Source organism: Taudactylus pleione, unplaced genomic scaffold (genome assembly GCF_031769625.1).
Source record: "Taudactylus pleione unplaced genomic scaffold, aTauple2 ptg000244l, whole genome shotgun sequence".
NCBI lineage: Eukaryota > Metazoa > Chordata > Amphibia > Anura > Myobatrachidae > Taudactylus > Taudactylus pleione.
Window position 1 is genome coordinate 7,224,563 of NW_028284646.1, and position 21,636 is coordinate 7,246,198.

General features: G+C 39.3%; 1 protein-coding gene across 1 annotated transcript in view; it reads left to right on the forward strand.

Annotated features, from left to right (window-relative positions):
- Positions 1-21,636, forward strand: part of CSMD1 (CUB and Sushi multiple domains 1) — a 1,974,400-nt gene that overhangs the window by 1,475,174 nt on the left and 477,590 nt on the right. The window contains exons 17-21 of the mRNA XM_088479751.1: positions 3,401-3,588; positions 7,432-7,620; positions 10,326-10,442; positions 13,875-14,090; positions 19,048-19,236. Of these exons, the coding sequence (XP_088335877.1) occupies positions 3,401-3,588; positions 7,432-7,620; positions 10,326-10,442; positions 13,875-14,090; positions 19,048-19,236 (899 nt within the window). The remainder of the gene's footprint in view (positions 1-3,400; positions 3,589-7,431; positions 7,621-10,325; positions 10,443-13,874; positions 14,091-19,047; positions 19,237-21,636) is intronic.

Here is a 21,636-nt window from a genome sequence, read left to right on the forward strand (position 1 = left end):
GTCACATTATTGATTTTGAGTTGAGTGGTATAAGGGATTGTTGTGATATTATTGGTACAGATGCTCATGTAGTATTATTAGTAAAAAGGATTATATTTTTGGTAAGGGGGTTGGGTGGTATATGGGGGTCAGGTTGATATTATTGGTTATAAGGCTTGGGTGATATAAAGGGTTGGGGTGATGATATCAGGGGGTATAAAAGTCAAGATGTTGTTTTTAATGGGTGTGGGTAAAAGGGGTTGGAGTGATATAAAAGATTGGTGGAGGGTATACAATTGGGGTGATATTAGTGGTAGAGTGTATATGAGGTTGAGGTTATATTAATGGTGGCAAGTTGTATAAAGGGTTGGTGATATTATTGCTGGGGAGGGTTAAGCAATTGGAGTGGTATTATTGGGGCAGAGGTGCTATAACAAATACATATTTGTTATACTATATAAGAGGTTGGGGTGATATTTTTGCCGGTGGTCGGGCTATAAGACATCTGGGTGCTATTATTATTATTATTAGGGTGTTTATTTAGTTAAGTTATTCTACAGGTTGGGGGTGATATTATTGGTGGGGAGGTATTATATAAAACATGGGGATATTACTAAGGGGTAGTTTATGGGGTTGGGGTGATATTATTGGTGCAGTGGTATCTTAGGGCTTGGTGATATAATATGTGGGGGAAGTATATAGGTGGGGTGATAGAGTTGGGGGTGTGGTATATTGGATCTGGGTAATGATTACTGTGGGGGAAGGGGACTAGATAAGGTTGCGGTGATATAATTATTGGTGGATGGGTGGCATATGGGGTCAGGGTAATATTATTTGTGGGGGTAGTATATAGGGTTGGGGTGATATTAGTTGTGGGATTGGTATAAGGGATAGGAGTGATGTGATATTAGTGATGGGCTTTGCTATATAGGGTCAAGTTAATGATTACTGTGGGAGAGGGAGGAGTTGATTGGTTCAGGGTGTTACAATAATAGGTAAGGGGGGTCACTATGGAGAGTTTATCAGATCTATAGGTGGAAGAGGACCTGGTCCCATGCCTCACATGCCTGTGCTTGTTCAAGGCTTGTGCCAGTTGATAGGAGACGCCACTGATGGGATTGGGTTACCACTCATACTAAGTATGTCATCAATGTGCAACCTTGTCACCGGGAGTTTTCATTAGGCACAGGTCAAAGCTGCTGGGTCCTAGTGCCTGGCAGCTGTATGGCTCTGTTACAGAAGCAGCATTCTCTGTGGAACACTTTGCAGCATCAGCGCCTCTGACAGGAAGGGAGGACTGTGGAACCTCCTCCAGCAGGAACTTTCCAGTGGCTCCTGATGTATTATATGCAAAGATTATATATAAATAACAAAATAAATACATTTTGTGTATTCAAGAACCTTGTATACATTAGTAAAATAATGTACTAAATTGTTTTGGTGCAGACCCTCTCAACTAGTTATATCTTGTAGTGGCACATATAGGTTCACACTAGTATGTGAATTGCCAGAATTGATTTTATATGTCCAATCATATTCTGTTATTGTTGCAGGAAGAGTTCAAAAATAGAGGTGATGGCATAAAATGAGCAACCTCTTTTACTTTAATAAGCCACCGTTGGCTGAAACATTTATTTTGGGAGCTTTATTTTAACAACACATAAGGGAGAGAAACTGTATTTCCTTATTTGTTAAAGAGACTTTACTTAAATATAATATCTAATACATACCTGTAGAATTTTGTCTTAGCCAAATTAAATAATTGTAACGAAGAAATAGGTTGTCATTTAGATCTATAACAAATAATTTTGTTAAAGCTTTCAAAATTAGTTTATATGACAAATGTAATTTCTAAATAGATTAATCAAGATTTTGATTACATGTCTTATCTTTTTTAAATCCACATCTTTGCATTAATCTCTGCTGACAAGTAGAATATTGTACAAGGTTCTCGTTTTATTGTTCAAGAGGTTAACATCTCTACAGACAAATCTGAATAGTATTCATTGAACAGTGTTATATTGTATCAAGAGAGGGTGTCAATTCACTGCTAAGATAAAGATAGCCAGTAAAGAATGATTTCATGCTTCATCATCTGTCATAAATCTAAGGCCTAAAAATTCAAGGAGCAGAAAATTGTTAACGCAAGGTTCCACAAAAACATGTAAACAGACATGCTGGGCGCTACTGTGGTTAACTCAATCACCACAGTATATATTGATCAGTCTACAAGTGATACACATTAAAGTGAATCTTTAAGTGAGTTACTGTAATCAACACTTAATTATCAGGTGTAAGTGCGCAGTGGAACCAAAGCAATTATTCCCTCTCAATTAGGTTACCTAGTGAAGTTTAAACAGTGGGGTATATGCCTTGGTATGATTATATTAATTGTTTGCTCAGTGATTAATAGTAATACCATTATGATGCAGGGTGTCTTGCTGAAAAACATGCTTATATCTAAGTTTCAGCACCCATTGACCTTGAAAAAGGCACCTTATTTACTACAGCTTTATTCCAGGCACCAGGATAATTTTGTGATCTGTGAAATATGGTATACAAAGTTATGTAACACTGTTTTATGGGATAGTTACCATAGGAGTTTTCTTATACTAACAAAAAGCTTAGATAGTATACATTTGCAGAGAAAGTAATGAGTAATAAGTTAAAAATACACTCAATAAAAATAGCTCTATAACTAAATAACATGTATAATTACCTTGTAAAGTATGGTTCATTGTTATTAGAATTTGTTGTTTAATATTCAATTACATATACTTATTGATGGGGTTCATCTTTATTGTAATATAACTAAATAAAATAAATCAGATTTTAGTTTACTTAAATCATATACTGTATATAGAATAACATAACATTATATATATATATATATATATATATATATATATATATATATATATATATATATCATACAAATAATTTTGTATTCAAACACAATCATTCATATTTTACAGTTATGTATGTTAATTATACCTTTATTTATACTGTAGTAAAAAAAAAATCAGCTTTCATCTTACACTATAGCTTTCATTGACATTGCCGTCCATCAACAAATGCATTCCTAAGGGCAACTTTACAGGAACATAAACAACTTTCTATATGTTGCATACTGTAATATGTTTTTTTTTTATATAAACAGATGCATTTCGGATTGGACAAGTTGTAATTAGTTGGTTTATATTCAATAATTTTACAGTTCTGTTTCATTTGCAACTTATTTTCTTTCATATCTTTTTAATTCAATATTTTGTTTGTGTTTGTTTTCACATAATTTATAGCTATTGTGTCCAGTGGGAATTACTATGTGTTTTGAATCATAGTCAAGGTAAAGCAGTGTACTGTAATTATATATATATTTTTTTAAATGCTTGAATTTTATTCATGTATATTCTTACCCCAGATTTCAGACTGAAGTAAACTACGACATTCTTGAGGTACGGGATGGCCCAGCCAACTCTTCGCCATTGATCGGAGAGTATCATGGAACGCAAGCACCTCAATTTCTTATTAGTACAGGAAATTATATGTATCTTCTATTTGTAACTGATAATAGCCGTTCCAATGTTGGATTTCTAATTCGATATGAAAGTAAGTAATCTATGCTGTTGTGTGGTAAATTATTTTTATTGAGTAAACACTACATCGTATTACATAGAACTCTTTTTCAACAAATTACTGTGGCATGGGATAACTAATGCCAGGAGCAACTGTTAAGCTAGATACACACAAATAATAAATATGACTGCTCAATTATCTTTCAGGGTAAAAATTAGTGTACACACAAGTCAATGATTGTTCTGATTAGATAACACTTGATTTACTGCTATTGAAATCAGTTCATAGTTTTGATAAATTACATACATGCAGTTCAGATCAAATGAGGTAATCCAAACAATTGCTGGCCCAGGGTGTTGTCTATACATAAAACAATTCTTGGGCTGAACTGTCAGATTATTGCATAGTGTGTATCCAGTTTTGCACTCAAGGAGCAGCGCTGGCTGAAACTAAAGGGTTGGTGCCATTGCTGGCAGTGGGGAAGAGATTATGGTAAATTTGAGGGAAGGAAAAGAACATGAGGGAAGTGGGCCCTGCTCATGAGAGCTTACAATCTAAAGGGTAGTGGTAGACAGAGAAGAGTGACACAGAGGGGAGAGATAGAGAGTGTGGATCAAGGAGCTGCTGGTTAGGGTGAGAGCTGGAAGGCATTGATAAAGAAGTGGTTCTTGAGAGCAAGTTGAAGCTTTTTTGAGAGGTGGAGAGTCTGATAGGAACAGAGAGAGAGTTCCAGTGGTAGGGAACATAAAACTCTTGGAGGCAAGAGTGGAAGGAAATAATCAGTTGGGAGAAGACGCAGCAATCATTTATTTAGCAGACAGGAGTGTGAAAGGAGATGAGGTCAAAGATGTATACAGGTGAGGATTGGGTGAGGGCTTTGTATGTGTGTGTGAACATGCAGTAATAAGTCTCAGAGATAAGGTTAGTAAGTTTCTAAATATATAAGCAGAATAAACCTGAATCAAATTAAGCTTTTTATTTTAATTAACCCTTGTACAGGTATAAAATAAACAATAGATAATGCTTTCCTGTTTCCTTTTTGGATTAGATATGTATACTTTTATTATTCTACTTTCTGAGTCTAAGTGTAATAAATTACAGTACTTACTGTACATTTCCAAAGTGAGGTTCCACTGTCATGTAGAGATCTTACATTATATGTGTGGTACAATTCTAGTTATGGAAACATGCAGAGTTTGAGTCTTAGGAATAATTGTACTAGATTAATCTAATTATTGATTTTGTCCAGCTAGAATATATGTTGCCAACTGTATATTGCAGGCCTTCCAGTAAAAACATGTCAAACAAGATTCAAGTGCATCCTTCATACATCACATACTTTTATTAGTAGCATATATGAAACTATAACAGGTGGGGTTTTTGACTGGGATGGTACACCTGTCAAACCGTAACGCAGGTGTCCTAAGGCGAGCTAAGGGAGGACAGAAACCTCCCGTGGAGCAGAAGGACAAAAGCTTGTGTTTATATGAATGAGGAATACAGGTCTTGTCAACCTAGTATATATGTGTGTTTGATTTTAGTACACATTACTTGTTCCTACGACTCATAGACTGTCAAACAATATTTAATAAGATCTGCCTGACAAATCTTATTATTCTAAAAAAAGCTTGTGGGTACACATTCATAATTCAATTATACACTAATTTGTATTTGCCTGTATTCAAATGTTATATAACTTGCAAAAAAAAATTTGCAATGCAAATATTCATTCTCACACCATAGTGCACTATAAAGTATTAAACACCTCTCACACAGGACCAACCTGCTTTCCTTCCACATTCCTGAAGGTCGAAATAGTGTTCCTGCTCATTTACTATTTTGGTTTCTTTTGTGGAAAAGAAAAACCAGACGGATGCTGTTAAAACTCATCATGGTATAAATTGCATTGTGATTTCTAAATGGTATTTTAATATATCAATTACAGTTTAATTCATCCATTGCAATCAGTTTATTCACTGGATGCACCAATGTGTCCAACAATTGTACAAACTGCTGAAATTTCAAAACTACTGAATACCTCAGTGGGTCTTCTTGGTGTTATTACCTTTATTCATCTCACTGCTATAGACTTAAAATTAATGTCTGCATCGCTCCGCATTCCAGGGAGCTATAAGTATACATTTTACATGACTGCAGTGCTAATTATATTCAATGATTAACAGTGTAATTAAATTGGGACAACCCCAACTTACACACAGGCTGTGATGCACCTTGAGCACAAATGGTGATCTTTACGGGGTTGCTCTGTCCAGTGCCATTGGGGGAACCATGGCCATAACTAGGGGCGTGTGACCGGTGCCACAACAAAGAGCACAGGGGTCTGTAGTTGGCACTGTTGCTGCCCCATGGGCCTAGATACTGGTTAGCAGGATGGCTGGAATGGCACCTTGCAGCCAGCAAAGCTGCTGCAGTGCCACCTGTAGCATCCTGTGGATGCTAAATGCAGGTACTCTGCCATGTAAACAGTTGCACGGATCTTCTTCTAGATACTCCATGCACTGCTGTATTTCAGGGTGTTGGCTGGCCCCACCCCCTATGCGTTGCATCATGTCATTATGCACAAAGGAGATGGGGATCGCACAGGGCGCATTAAAGCTCTATCAATGCACTGGAAAGAAGTTCCAGTTTGCTAAATACTAAAAATTGTTGTAGACTCGTGAGTAGGTACTATATCTCAACTCAATCATTGAAAAAATAATAATTTGAAACTAGTATTTTATATTAATTAATCACTGGGTATCTAGCTATTGTGTGTGCTGTTGCAGGGCTTTTTTTGTTTTCTCTCTCCACATTCCTCACATTTTTCCTGTCAACTAGTATTTTCCCTCTATCTATATATCCCTATTCTTTCTCTGTCTCACTCCCTCTTTTTTTCTCTCTCTCTCCCCTATTCCTTCCTCCCCACATTTCTCTCTGTCACTCTCCCCATATTCTCTCCTTACCCTTATTCCTCCCATCTCCCCCTATTATCTCCCCCTATGTCACCCATCTCCCCCTACTCTTTCTCTCACCCTATTCCTCCTGTCTCATCCTATTGTCTCTCAGTCTCACTCCCCTTATTACTCCCCTTATCTCCCCCTATTTTTCCTCTCCCCCTATGCTGCCCATCTCTCCCTATTGTCTCTCTTCCTTATTTCTCCCATTTATATCTACTGTATTCTCTCCCTTTTCCTCCTATTCCTTCCATTTCCCCTTATTATCTCGCTCTCTCCCTGTATTGTCGCTCCCCTATTATTCCTCCCATCTCCACCTCTCCCCTATTTTCTGGTCACTTACTGGTTTGCTCACCATGGTTGAGAGGTATGCTGGGGCTGGACTGATATTACCACTGGTGGCTGCCACAGCCTGGTACCACACACTCTCACTGCTGCTTTGGGTTTTACTACTCTTCCCAGCTAGATCTACTGCTGCAGGGCTCTGGCTGGAATTTGTATTATAGTTCTCCTGCAGCTGGGGTAATATAAACTTACTGCCCCTGCTTCCATTCAACTAGATACTAAAACCTCCATAATGGTCCATGCACTGTACATTGCAAAAGTGAGTTATTGGGGGGTGGGGCATTTTGAGACCATATTCAGTGGTGCAGAAGTCTTGGACCATCTTTGGCCAGTGGAGTGACGCAATGTGGTCTCATTCATTGGGGGATAAAATAAACTATTGCACCTAAGCAAGCCAGTGAGAGCTGTTAGGGGAGGACAGGGCTTCCCTCCAGCTCTCTATTTGACTTGTGCTAGACACATGCGCTAGATGAAACATGCAGAATTAATAAATCTTATCCTGTTTCTGACAAAATATATGTTCAATTTTCATCACCATATTACGTAAAATTAATCTTTTGTAATTTGTGTACTTCAGGTGTTACTCTGGAGTCTGATTCTTGCCTTGACCCGGGCATTCCAGTAAATGGTCATCGACATGGAAAATACTTTGGAATTGGGTCCTCTGTGACTTTCACCTGTGATTCTGGTTATATTTTAAGTGATGATGAACCATTAATTTGTGAAAGGAGCCATCAGTGGAACCATGCATTGCCCAGTTGTGATGGTAAGTAGTCTGATGTAGTATATCTTATCTAATGATCTCTCAGATTATTTCATGATATAGTTTTCTAAAGCATCATCACAATTATAATATAACATATCAATTTATAATATAAATATTAATGATACCCAGAAATATAATAGTTCAGATATCAACATCATCTATAGGAAAACATTAAATCAGCCTGGTGCTGGTACCTAAATTACATTGAAACCCTACTTATTTTGTTCCCCATAATTTTAGGTACCAGGACAGGCTGACAAGTCTGGGGCTGGTATGCTTTTGGGGGGGACCCTACATAATTTTTAAAAATAAATTAACACTTACAAAATACTTTCCATTAATTTACATACACAAATCTCTTGGATTTGTGTATGTTGAATGACAACTCGCAGTTCAGGAGGTGGTGCATTTAAAACTTCTACTGAGTCCTTGATTTGAGTGTAAAACACCTGACTTTTGCAAAATTAATAATGATAAATTTCCAATTTAGTCAGAAATAAGTGAAAAGTAATTCCGAATTGAGCCAATGGTGATATAATTTGTATTGGTCAAAATGGCAGAATTTGCAGCATTAAACCACCTGATTTCAACACCAAAACTAACACAAATCACCCGACTTTAATGATAGTAAATTCCTGATTTGCAAAAAAGTGATATTATCACCCGAAAATGCAATCTTAGTAAATTTACCCCTAGCTGTCACTTGCAATCTAGTGCAAGCAGGCGTTTGTGTATGTTTTTTAAAAGGGAACTAGAAGTGAACTGTATTTACAGTACTTACAATTGTTTTTCATAGATGTGCTATATTCTTTTAAATTGTTATGGGTTTGTGCTGCTGCTCTGATTCTTAGCTTAGCCAGCCAGCTCAATGCAGCCTTTGGACAATATTTGTGAAAACAATATTGTGAGCTGTGAGTTAGTCAAAATTTACTGATAATGACTGGAAATGAATTATCTTGATGTTAATAATACTGTATGAACAAAAACAGGTCCAAATTACATGATTTTAGCTGTTCAATTTTAAAGAAATCCAAAACATAAACTGAACCAAAACACTTGGGGGTAGTTTGCCAAAAACAATGCATGATGATTATTAGAACCAAAATCAAAATACTGGGGTCTGTGCACATCTCTAATACTAACATTTGCAAGTTGAAAACGCTGTCATAGTCACAATTAATAGACCAACTTTGAAGCAAGTAGCAGGCGATGTCTTACCTGGAGTCTAGAAAGTGCCCTGTGTTCACCAGTGACGCCAGCATGGAAGTAATGAGTTTCATTGTAGTAGGACACCGACAGGTTGGAGCCACTTGGCTAATCCAATAAGACTGCAGATGACAGTGCCAGACCAGAAGCGAAGAATCAGATAACATCGGGGACAGGCCAATCATAAATTAGGAGACGGACTACATTGAGCTGAATGGTATAGTCAGGCATCAGATGGTAATTCTATAAACATAAGCCTGTAACAAGCACAGAGAAGGTCAAGAACAAGATGCTTAGTAACAGGTATTCAGTTTAGCGTTATAAATAGCAAAAGATACTAGATGCTCAGTTACAGTAATGTGCGCTGAGCATAATTTTACATCCAACATGTGGCTGCACTTTTCTTATACATAACATAATAAATTGGATATTTAACAGCCTTGGGAGCAATGATGCTGAATCAGATAATGTTGCTGAGAGTGGCATATTACAGTCACTTGCAGGCCTCTAACACTTACAATTGCACGCTTTCATTACTGGCAGCTACAGGCGATTACCAAGGACATTTCCACACCTTCAATACTAACTACTGCAGACCATCGTTAAAACTTACATAGTTGTGCATAACATTCTTTAACAGGAAAAGTGCATTATGGCAAAAACATCTACTTTATTAAAGCTATAGATTTTGTTCTAAAATTTTAAATTCTATCATATGTCATTGTATACTATATATTAGACAAGAGCTTGGTACTGCATTTACATCCTATAACAAATTATATTATCTGCACCATCATCACTGTCATAGAATTTGCTCATCTTAAAATAATATTTTGAATTTTATATCAAAGTATTTTCTGTCTACATTCCCCTTTTATCTGTAAAATATAAAAGAAATAACTCCCAGTTGTGTGCAATTGAATCACTTTACTGAATATATTAGTTAGGATTTGGAAATGTCTCTATATGAATGAAAATCTGTTTGTCCAAGGGACCACTTGGTGATCTCTCTTACGTTCTGAATGTTTATGAGCATCCTTCATAAATAAAAAATAACTGCTTTAAATGAATAATTCAGTACGGTAGTTTAGCCTTTGTATCAACCGTGTACCTCTACTGGGAAAATTGGATTATTTTAGCATATTAAATCACACAGGTGTCAATTTAAAAATACATTTGTATTGTGTATAATTGTGATCAAACACTGTACTGTTTATTACATTTGAATGATCTAAGTTAACTATAGTTGAATACAATGTTAGAAATGTGTTAATTGGGACATTCTTGCTGTTCTGTCCGATGATCATTCATTCCATTATAATTAACTGGATTTTAAGCAAAAATGCTTTACTTTGCTTTTAGTTATAATTTACAATAGTATATTTAAGAGTTTTATAAAAACTAAGACAGTGATATGCGGTTGTGTAAACTTTTATCCACATTGTATTAAGTAACAGACAATAAATAATGTTATTTTCTATCCACATTTTCTTTTTCAGCTTTATGTGGTGGATATATTCATGGAAGATCTGGGACAATTCTTTCCCCAGGTTTTCCTGATTTTTACCCAAACTCTTTAAATTGTACCTGGACCATTGAAGTATCCCATGGAAAAGGTATGTGATACCATATATTACATTATATTTGTGACTTTTTCTTTGCTGAGTTGGTAGTTATAAAGCTTCTTAACTTAAGATGAGGATGGTAATTTACTAATCTGTGGTTTAAACTGCAGGCCTACATACTTTTTGATGCAGTTTTGAAACCATGCAATTTACTAAAGGCCAAGCCCCACTTCAAACACTATTTTTAATAGTAATGTTTATAATGTATAGAACTGAACACTGAAGCCTTTCTTGGTGGTGGTTAGAAAAAAAACTTTTTGTTTATATTCTTGCTACAGTATTACAATAAAACACAAAAGGCTTTTATGGCCATTTTGAGCAGATTGTCTTTTAAGGAGATATAAGCAAATTCATGTTTTGTTTTGTTTTTCCAGAAAGTTTAAAGGTTTAATTTGTGTGGGTATTGCATAAACAAATTACTGCTGTTGATAATGAAACGTGACCAGTCCAAGAGGTGCCAAAATTGAATCTGCACTGTAGTGAGAAAAGTCTCAGCAGCTATGGGGTTAATTGTTGGTATACCAAACCACATAGCAAGCTTCCATTTATTAGAAAAAAAAAAAAAAAGACCAACAACAGTGGTGACAGGCAAGATAGCTCATGTCACATGCTGTTCATTTTATCTATTTTGCTTGTTAGAAAGAGACAGGGCCGGACTGGCCATCAGGCACTTCTGGCAAAATGGCTGATGACTTCAGGGCTGGCTTGAGGAGGGTGGAAGTGTCCCTTGCCCTCCACCGATGGCTCTGGATTCACTATGAGCTTAGGAAGCGGAAGGGGTGGAGGCAGTGATGGGCCAGTGCGCATTGCTCGGCCGGGAAGAGACAGGGGATTGCCGTGAGGCCAGGCCCCCATGACTTGTGGCACACCCCCTTGCCACAACCACACCTTCAGGAGCGAGCGCACAGGGCGGGCTGTCAGGGCTTATCTACAACCCCAGTCCGTCCCTGGAAAGGAATGAAGTAAATGAAGTAATCAAATGTAAAAAGTAATTTGTAAGCTCAAACTGCAGTTTGGTAAATTTACTCATTTGCTTTTCTTGAATAAAGCTCAGATAATCAGTGACATCACAATCAACATCATTAAGTAATTTTAATCATTATGTAATACAACTCAATCGGGTCTATTCACTAAGCTTTGTTAGGAGATAAAGTGAACGGTGACAATGTACCAGTCAATCAGCTCCTAACTGCTATTTTTCAAACACAGCCTGTGACATGGCAGTTAGGAGCTGATTGGCTGGTACCTTACCACCGTTCACTTTATCTCCTAACAAAGCTTAGTACATAGACCCCTCATTCTTAAATGTGCACATGTGTGGAGAGAATGTATTTCCTAACACCTCATTTTATTTGTATCATAATTTTGCTAATATTGACAATTATTATGAATTTCTTTCTCACCTCAGTTTTATTTCTGCCACTAGTGGTAAGGGTTGCCACCTTTTCATGGAAATATACTGTATTATAAGGGTATGGGTATCCAGCGCTCTTGGTCTTATCTCAAGGTCGTCCCTAGCTGCTCCACTTGTAGAGGTATCCCAACCTCTAATGAATACAATGAGTAGAGATAGTAGTGGTGCACTTTGGGGCAATCTCAGTGTGTGCTGAGTAAGGGATGTGACCATATAATTATAAAAAAACCTATATGTTCCTAATGTTCCAAATGGGTAAAAACATCCCGACTTTGAATCTGTAGGTTGGGTGTTCTTAAATATCCAATGTCCACAAACTTTACATACAAGAAACCTATGCGTTTGTGGACATTGGACATTTAAGAACACCCAACCTACAGATTCAAAGTCGGGACGTTTTTTACCCATTTGGAACATTAGGAACATATAGGTTTTTTCATAATTATATGGTCACATCCCTTAGTCAGCACACACTAAGATTGCCCCAAAGTGCACCACTACTATCTCTACTCATGGAAATATACTGCCCTTTGTATTTCTATTATGCTATAGATAGCATAATTTGCTAATTATGCTATAGATAAAATGTCAGCCACTTAATAACACTTTTTGACCAGAATGCATGTCTTTCATTCACCAATATATCTTAATAAGATATAGACGTTCTTGTATTACAATATGAATGTTTTTGAAATCATATCGTACAGTATATGCAAGTGTAGACTTTTATTGCTGGTCGGACTGTGCCATGGCTTGGTGGAAGGAATTATACAAGTTATAAGGTGTTGCTAATGGCAAAATTAAAAAGTAAAGTTGAACTCTTGTAAACATCACAATCCCTCAACCCCTATCCCCCCAATGTTTTAAATTAATGTAGAAATAGTTGACTACCACTCTACAATACATTTCCTTGTACATTAGAAGCGTAGCTTATTGATCAATGTTTTAATGTTAAATTTTTTTAAACTCTGGGCCTGATTCAGAGTTTAGAATAGAGTAAAAAAGAGCAAGTGACTCAGTATCTTGTTAAAACCTTGCTGCACTGCTGGTGGGGCAGATGTAAAATATGCAGAGAGATTTAGATGTGGGAGGAGTGTTTCCAAACTGGAATCTAAATTCCAGTGTAAAAATAAAGCTGTCCAGCATTTGTGTGCTACATGCAAAAGCAGCCAGTATTTACCCCACATGCAGAAATAATGTATGTATTTACTCCCCTTGTATTGCAGCATAGTTTGTCCAGGTACACAGTTGCTTGCTCTATCTTACTCTATTCCCAAATCTGAATCAGGCTCTCTTTCTAAAATGCCTGGTCTTGTAAACCATACATGCCTACCTTCCCGGAAGTCGCGGGAGGCTCCCGATTTTTCAGGTACCCCCCCGCACCCCAGGAAAGGTGAGCACTTCTCCCGCATTCTGCTCACTTCCTAGTGAAGTGGGCAGAATAAGGAGAATTTTCTTGTGGACCGGTGGGTCTGCGAGTAGGGGGCATTACCTGATGACGAGAATCACATAATTGGCCCCACCCCCTCAAATATGCATGTGCCGATTGCTGTAAATTGCCATGAGGGGGCAGGGCTTAGTGATGCTGTCCATCTGGCCATGCCCCCAACACCTCCCACCTGCTTCTCCTCCCCAGGCTGCTCCAGAGAAGGAGAAGTCTAATGTCTGCAAGTATGTTGTAAACTGGTTAATCCAGTGACATTGCCACTTAGTAGTGTGTGTACAGTGTGTGTTTGTGTGTGTTTGTTTTGTATAACAGAGCAAAGATAGCACTACTCACTTGACTGTAAAAGGAAGCCTTTACTAAACTTTCTACATTTTGAATATGTAAATATGTTTCTTTGTGCTTTTATGAAAATTGTTACTTCATGTTTCCATGTCACACAAACAGGCATAAAACATAGTTTACTAATAAGGGTAATAAAGAGGGGAATGTTTTTACTCTGTCTGATGCCTTTAAAATAGCCTATGTTATATATTTATCTTTTGTTATTTGACTTATTTTGCAGGTGTACAGCTGGTATTTCACACCTTTCACCTTGAAAGCTCCCATGACTATCTTTTAATAACAGAGGATGGCAGTTTTACTCACCCTGTAGCCAGACTGACAGGTTCAGTTCTACCACCCACTATAAAAGCTGGACTTTTTGGAAATTTTACAGCTCATCTCCGTTTTATATCAGATTTTTCTATTTCATATGAAGGATTTAACATAACTTTTTCAGGTAAGGAATATATCTACAAAAAGAGACATATGTTTACTGGGAGCATAGATGTTTTGGATATGTCAAATAAATTATTAAATGGTAATAACTGTCTTTCAAATTTTTGTTTTCAATTCAGTAGGACTTGGTAATGTCTCTTACATAAGTACTTGATTCTTTTTCTCCCTTGCCAATGATGAATCTGAGATATTCTCATTTCTACTGTATCATGAAATAGGATCTTTCAGTAAACTGGGATGTGAGATATTACTTATGCCAATGTTGAGAGAAGAAAACCTGCAGAAGTTTGCTAGCCTTTCATTTATGTTTAGTATCTAACTTACCTAACACCACTGTAACTGTCACTGTTGACCATTCCAACCCATTACAATTGCCTACGAGTAATACAGTAAATGAAGATTTGAAGTCCTAGGAGCACAGGCACTATGGGACCTATTTATTACAGTGGGATACTAACTATCCCTGGAAGGTATGTATGTAGGGAGGGACCACAGCAGATATTGGAGAAGCAGCACCCCTGGGCAGCATTTACCAAGCTCCACAATCAGAAGCATTCCAGAGCATGGCCCTGGTAGCTAATGCCATATTCAGATGCCGTTAACCATTGTACTGTAGCGTAAAAGATACACTACGCAGCATTTGCCAGTAGAGGGATCTATAGGATCCCTTCCAAGGCAATGGCCACCCAAGCATGGGCTGCAAGCCCCCGAAGAAGAAGTGAAGTGACCACATTAGCGATCACTTCACTTTTAACATCGCAGGGACTGGCTTCTATCAAAGATATGCGATAAGAAGCAATATAAAATGATAATTGTCAGATGTAAAACACAAAAATTAGTAAATATGCCCCTAAATGCTGTTTGAATATTAAAAAGCATTGGTGGCTCCTTCCTTTCTTCATTCTTCGGCTCCTGCCATGTGCATTGCACATACACAATGCATGTGGCAGGGCCTGTTAGCGGCTGGCTTCCAGGGACTGTATTGGTTGCAGCACCTAGAACTCAATTAGGGCTCACGGCAAGGCAGTGACTTCCCAGTGGAAGAGCAGTCCCAGGGATAGAAAACACCTACCCTGGGACTGCCTGCCTTGTTGTGATTAGCAGGGAGCATTTCTAATAGGAAACCACTGCAAGTGCCAGTGGGTTTGGTGGATTTTACTGGGGGGGGCTGCAGCCCTGAAGCCCCTAGGTAAAATCCGCCACTGTTGGTAAGGCTTAGTTCGAATGTCTGTTATCTTTGATTGGGGGAGTAATGTTTCAAGGATACAGAAATTTACTTGTCATGTTAGCATGTATGTAATAACAAATAACTCATTAAAATGCCACATGTAACTATCCTTTTACTAAATTGAAATTTTGATCCATTATATACTGTATGTCACTTATGATTGCTGCTTATCGCAGGAAAACACTACACCAGTGGCCGCCCTATAGTTAACATCGATGAGCAGTGCATCTGCATGCGAAATGCTACGTTACAGTGTCACAGCCACTGACACTGTAACGTAGCATTTCACATGCAAGTCTAGCCACAGTCACACACACAAATGATAGACATGCTGCATATAATTTTAATTAGCATAAGCTGCTTTGTGAACAAGATGCATTTTAAGGGAAAAACTTTCAAGAAAAGACGCTCAGCGCTAGTGAGTCACATGGCGCTCACAAGAAATATGTAATGCGATATGTAGCGCACAGAGGATAGATGTATGTGGACAGTATAGTATGTACAGTAATGTCAGTAATCTTGTTGTAACATTTTTTATTCCTGCTAATGCTCTAGTAACATATTTGCAATTTTCTGAAATGCAGCAGCATATTTTCGATTCCAGTTGGCATCAGCTGAAATTCATAGAGCTGAAATGAGGATATAAAAAAATAATTCACTAATTAAATTGTTAGATACTGCAGGTCTAGCAGTTCATCTATCCTAAGGGGGAATTCATTTAGGCATGGTGTTTGCCATACGGGGAATAGCAATTCACTTAATCAGCATTTTTCACGTGCAGTAAACCCGGGGTTAACATACGTTAACCCATAGATTACATTCACACACCACCACACACACACTTTAGAAAAAGTTCTAGTTCAAGTCTAGCCACCCCAAGCTATTAATTAGTGAACAGTGACTATCACTGTATAACACCCAGGGGTGCATAAGTTTACTGTATGTTTTTAGCAACTATGGTCCACAAGAAGACAGAATAAGAACTGATCATCAGAGCTTTAACTAAAAATGTTAGATGCCTTCATCATAGCGTATCGTATATACAGTATATATACTGTATATGTAGACAATTCACTTGGCACTCCCAAGCATGTATAATGAATAAAACCCTGGGTGCCCTACAACTCCTCAGAGAATATAGGTAATGCATATATTGGCACTCACAGACTTCTAGAAAGGGTCAGGCAGACCACTAAAAGCTACTCAATAGTTCAGGTTATTTCAACCTTCATCAGGAACATAAAGATACATTTTCTTACCTTATATCAGTGGTCTTCAACCTTTGCCCTCCAGCTCCTGTGTAACTACACATCCCAGCATGCACTGCCACCTTTTTGATATAACAGCATGCTTAAACTATGGCAGTGCATGCTGGGATGTGTAGTTCCACAGCAGCTGGAGGGCCAAAGTTGAAGACCCCTGCCTTATATAAGTAACACCACCACAGAAGTCATTACATACATGTATGTTTCTTCACTTCCCAATGCCAGCTCCAGCGCATAAAGGTGCAGAAGTGACGTCGGTATCCGGGAATAAGACTATTAGATTAGTATAATGTCTCCACATGTGGAAATGGGGAATACTATTATTATCATTTATTCATATGGAACCCCCAAGTGAAAAAATTAAAGAATTACAATTCAGTCTAAAAAGTACAAACAGACCATATAAGGGGATAAATTAAACAGTATAATAAATAAATGACTAAGTGAGTGACAATAAAATAGTATCACTCAATCACTGTATCCTGTATCACTCATATCACTCATATCCTGTAGTGGTCATATCCTGTAGTGGGCGGATAGCAAGGATCATTGATAAAGACTCTGAGTGGCAGCATGCTGGAGACAGGGATAGTGCAGTCAGAGAATGAGAGTGTGGAGGCACTGGCATAACTACCATAGGTGCAGGGTGTGTGGCTGCTATGAGGCCCGGACTGACCCAGTGCCTGGCCATCCCCCTGCACCTACAGTGCCAGGTCAGCCACTGCCTTGGTCGCATCATCCAGCAGTGTGCTTCGCAAGGCCCTCCCAGTCGGCTCCGCCTCCGGCTCTCCTCATTGACTGATACTGGGAGGAAGCATGGCCGCCTCCTCCCAGCATCAGTCAGTGAGGAGTGATGGAGCCGACCGGAATTGAGCGGTGCACCGCCAGCAATGCATTTATAGACTCAGGGCACTAGCGTGTGCCAAGAGTATATAGCGCAGGTCACTGGGAAAATGGCCATGGCAGCCATTTTCCAGATTTTTTTACAGCGCAGACATCGGCGCTGACGTGAAACTCTGGTGAGGTAAGTAAAATATGGGTGCAGGGTGTGTGGTGCGGGATCCCCCTGGATCCAAGGGTCCGTGTGCCCCACACACCCTACACCCATTATAAATCTGCCCCTGAGTGTGAGAAAATGTACCTGTGTTTGGATAAAAGTACCAGTGCTCACCTAAAGCTACAAGCTGATAACACATTTATCATAGTTTTATACTCTGGACAAGTCTTCTGATGCTTATTTTATTAATTTATTTAATAATGTCACTGATTTGTTCATAATTCCAGAATTAGTTATTAAAATTAAAAATATGCTATTAAAAATATACTGGTACTGTGTATCATTGAGAACCTGCAGAAAAAGCACTGTTTATAAAATATTACAACTTATACAGGGCATGCGTTATACAAATATCTGTCAGACATCTGTCAAATCAGGTTGGTTGGAATGAAAACCTGGCAATGTATGGGAACAAATGACATTTGACAATATGGTCCCAAACATTGCAAAATTGACAAAAATTATTCCTCAAATTGGTTAAATTCGTTTGATTGATTGATTTGATGATTGTATCTGTTTTCCAGTGTTTGTGAGCAAATGGTCAATTGTCACTTGCTCCCATACACTACCAGATTTTCATTCCAACCAGCCAGATTGGACAGATAATTGTATAGTGTATGCCCGGCATTACAATATAATGATTACACAAGCTAAATATGTAGATAGAGGCACAATGTAAATAAGAATCTTACAGAAAAACTTTTCAATCTAAAGACAATAGCAATTAAACAGAATCTGCATGATTTACTGCTGGCCCATGCCCGGCGGTTAAAATCCCGACAGCGGCATCCGGGCAGAGGAGGAAAACCCAATCGTCAAAGGTAAGTATATACTAACCTATTTATACCTCCTAACCCTATCCTCCCTTAGGGGTGCCTAACCCTAACCTCCCCCCCAGTGCCTAACCCTAATCCCCCCTCTAATTGCCTAAACCTAACCCCCCCTTTCCCGCCACCTAAACCTAAGTCCCCCCGGGGGGTGCCTAATGCTAACCACCCCTTCCCCGCCGCCTAAACCTAACCTCCCGGGGAGTGCCTAACCCTAAGTCCCCCCCGGGAACCCTAAACCTAACTCTCCCCCCTTGCGCGGCTTTCCGCGCCCGGCGCCCGGTGTCCCTTTGATCGGTATGCAGGGCGCCGGGCTCCCGGCGTATATGTCTAATGACAGGCATTGGCATATCAACACCTGTCTTTAGACCCTTGCCTGGATATGACAGTCGGGAAGCCAACTGTCAGGAATAGGTCCGCCGGTTTCCCGACTGCATACCCAATTAAACCTGTCCTACAAGAGACAATAGATGAATGTCAGCTCGGGTAATTTGTTGAGGTTTCTTTACCTATATTTTTGCATTACAGAAATGGTCAAATGACATTTAGACAAATGATGCATTTACCTTGTGTTTTTGTAGAATATGACCTGGAACCTTGTGATGATCCAGGAGTACCTGCGTATAGTCGAAGAATAGGATTTCACTTTGGTGTTGGGGATTCTCTAACATTTTCCTGCTTTCCTGGATATCGTTTGGAGGGTGCTAATAAACTCACCTGCTTGGGAGGTGGCCGAAGAGTGTGGAGTACACCTCTTCCAAGGTGTGTGGGTAGGTGGTCACATGCTTTCATTTCATTCATCAAATCTTTAATAGAAGTCATAGATTTATTTTTATTCCATGAGGAGTGTAAAATGTTTTTGAACATTTTGACTATTAATGCAGGAGCCATAATGCTACCTGAAATGAGAAATTAAATAAGTGTATTTCCTGTTTTAAAAATTCATATACTAGTGATTGACTGAACTGTACACAGGGCCTGATTCAGAGCTGCTCGTAAGCGGCCGCTCATTCGCTCCGAGCGATGTTCGCACATCTGCGCATGTGTATGGGTCATAATGCGCATGCGCCAACCAGTCATTGTGCTCGGAAATCGAGCGCTCGCAAAATAGTGAGTGCCTGCTAATTTGAGTGACAGGATGAGGCGTTTGTGGGTGGTAACAGGGGAAGGTGCTTGAAAACGGGGAGTGGTGATCCGAACGCAGGCATGCCAAACGGTCAAAACGGGCTTTTTAAGGGTGTGCATAATTAACAAAGCAGCGTCATCGATCACGTCACTTGGTTGTCTCTTAGCCTGAACTGTTCGCATGATTGCGGTAGAAAAATCCTACCACAAGCACTGCGAGCAGTTCATACGCCTTTCGATGTACTCGATTAATCTAATAAATAGCGGAGATGATGTATGATGCGAGCGGCCAGGGGGTGTCTTTACAAAATAGTGAGCGCATGTTTCGTTCGCTCGCTCAGACATAGAGGCGTCAACAGACCGCAAAGAGCGAGCGCTCAATTTAAATAGCCGGACCCTTTTTCTGAACGAGCGAGCGCAAATAGCATCCGGCTCTGAATCAGGCCCACAGTTACAAAAGAATATACATATTTATACTTTCAATTGCAATAAATAATTTTTCAGAAAAACAAGGCTACGGTAAGCAGCATTTGGGTTTTTTAGGCCTTAATCCTTGTACTAAGCCTTGAAGAGATATAAAGTACCAACCAATCAGCTCCTAACTGTCATTTTCAAACACAGCCTGTAACATGACAGGACATGATTGGTTGGTATTTTATCTCTGGACACTTTGGGGTAAATTTACTAAGAATCGAGATGGTCCCGATTTTCAAGGAGATTAATCTCGCTGGAACTTGCCAAAATTCAGGTTATTTAATCCCTTTTTTTTACCAAATTTACCAATAGGCGATTTGAGGCTGAACGAGTTGGCCGATGGTGAAGCAGAACGAGATATCTCTCCTGAGTATCTCGTTTTGCAGGAGATTACTCACCCGAGATTGCAGTGTTTTCTCTCTGCAAATCTCTCCTGAGCTAGCAGCCTGCACATATCAGTGAGATATGTGTTGGCTGCTTGTGTGTTAAGACTTGTAAAAAAGGGTTAAATGTTATTAAAAGAAATTATGTGAAATCCCTCCCCCAAAAGGCTATCCAGCCCCAGACTTGCCAGCCTGTCCTGGTTCTTAATTTACAGGGAAAAAAATGTGTAGGGTTCCACTGTTAATTTAAGAACCAGCACCAGGCAGCAGGGACAGAGCTGGTTTTAAATATACGTAGAAAAAAATTGATGTGAGGTTCCACGTATATTTAAAACCAGCTCTGGACCCTTTCTAGCGGGGGGCTGATGCCACAGCCAGGGGTGTCCTTTCACTGAGGCCCCCAGCCGTAGCATCAGTCCTGACCGCTAGTTGGCACAGGCCAGGGATCCCTGGGGCGTTGAGTACCCCTCCAATAAAGGGGTACCCCTCTCCACGGCACCCCTGGCCTAGGCTGATAGCCCGGGGCTATCCCCGCCACCCCTGGGCGGTGGGTGTCGGGTTGATAGTGTAGGTGTAGTGTAAAATTAGAATTAACAACATTGTCTTTACAGTGGAACTACAGGTCCCAGCAAGCCTGCCCTGCATGCTGGTACTTGGAGAACCACAAGTACCAGCATGCAGGTCATTAAGGGCCCACTGGTACCTGTGTATCACCTGTGAAGAAATGTGTAAATAAACACAGCACACACCATGAGAATAAAGTTTTATTACATACATACATATACACATACTTACCTGCTGCCAAATGTTCACGTCCACTTCTCAACGTAAAGTATCCATTCGAAATACCTGAAAAAAAAAGCCAATACTCGCCCTTTTGTCCCTCGATGTTCTCCGCAGTAATCCTTTTAGGTGGCCGGACACTCTGTAACAACATGTATCTGCATGGTGTTAAAGTATCACGAATGACTTCAGTGTCTCGGCCGCCAGCCAATCAGCGGCGGCTTCCATTAGTGGCCGCTTATTGGCTGGGACCCACGTGGACTTAGCCAATGAGTGGCTCCTCCATGTGGGTCCCAGCCAATGAGCGGCCGCTAATGTTAGCCACCGCTGATTAGCTGATGTCCCGGCAATAATGAGAGCTCAAGCCCTGAGTTCTCATTTTTGTTATTGTATCAACATGCTGAT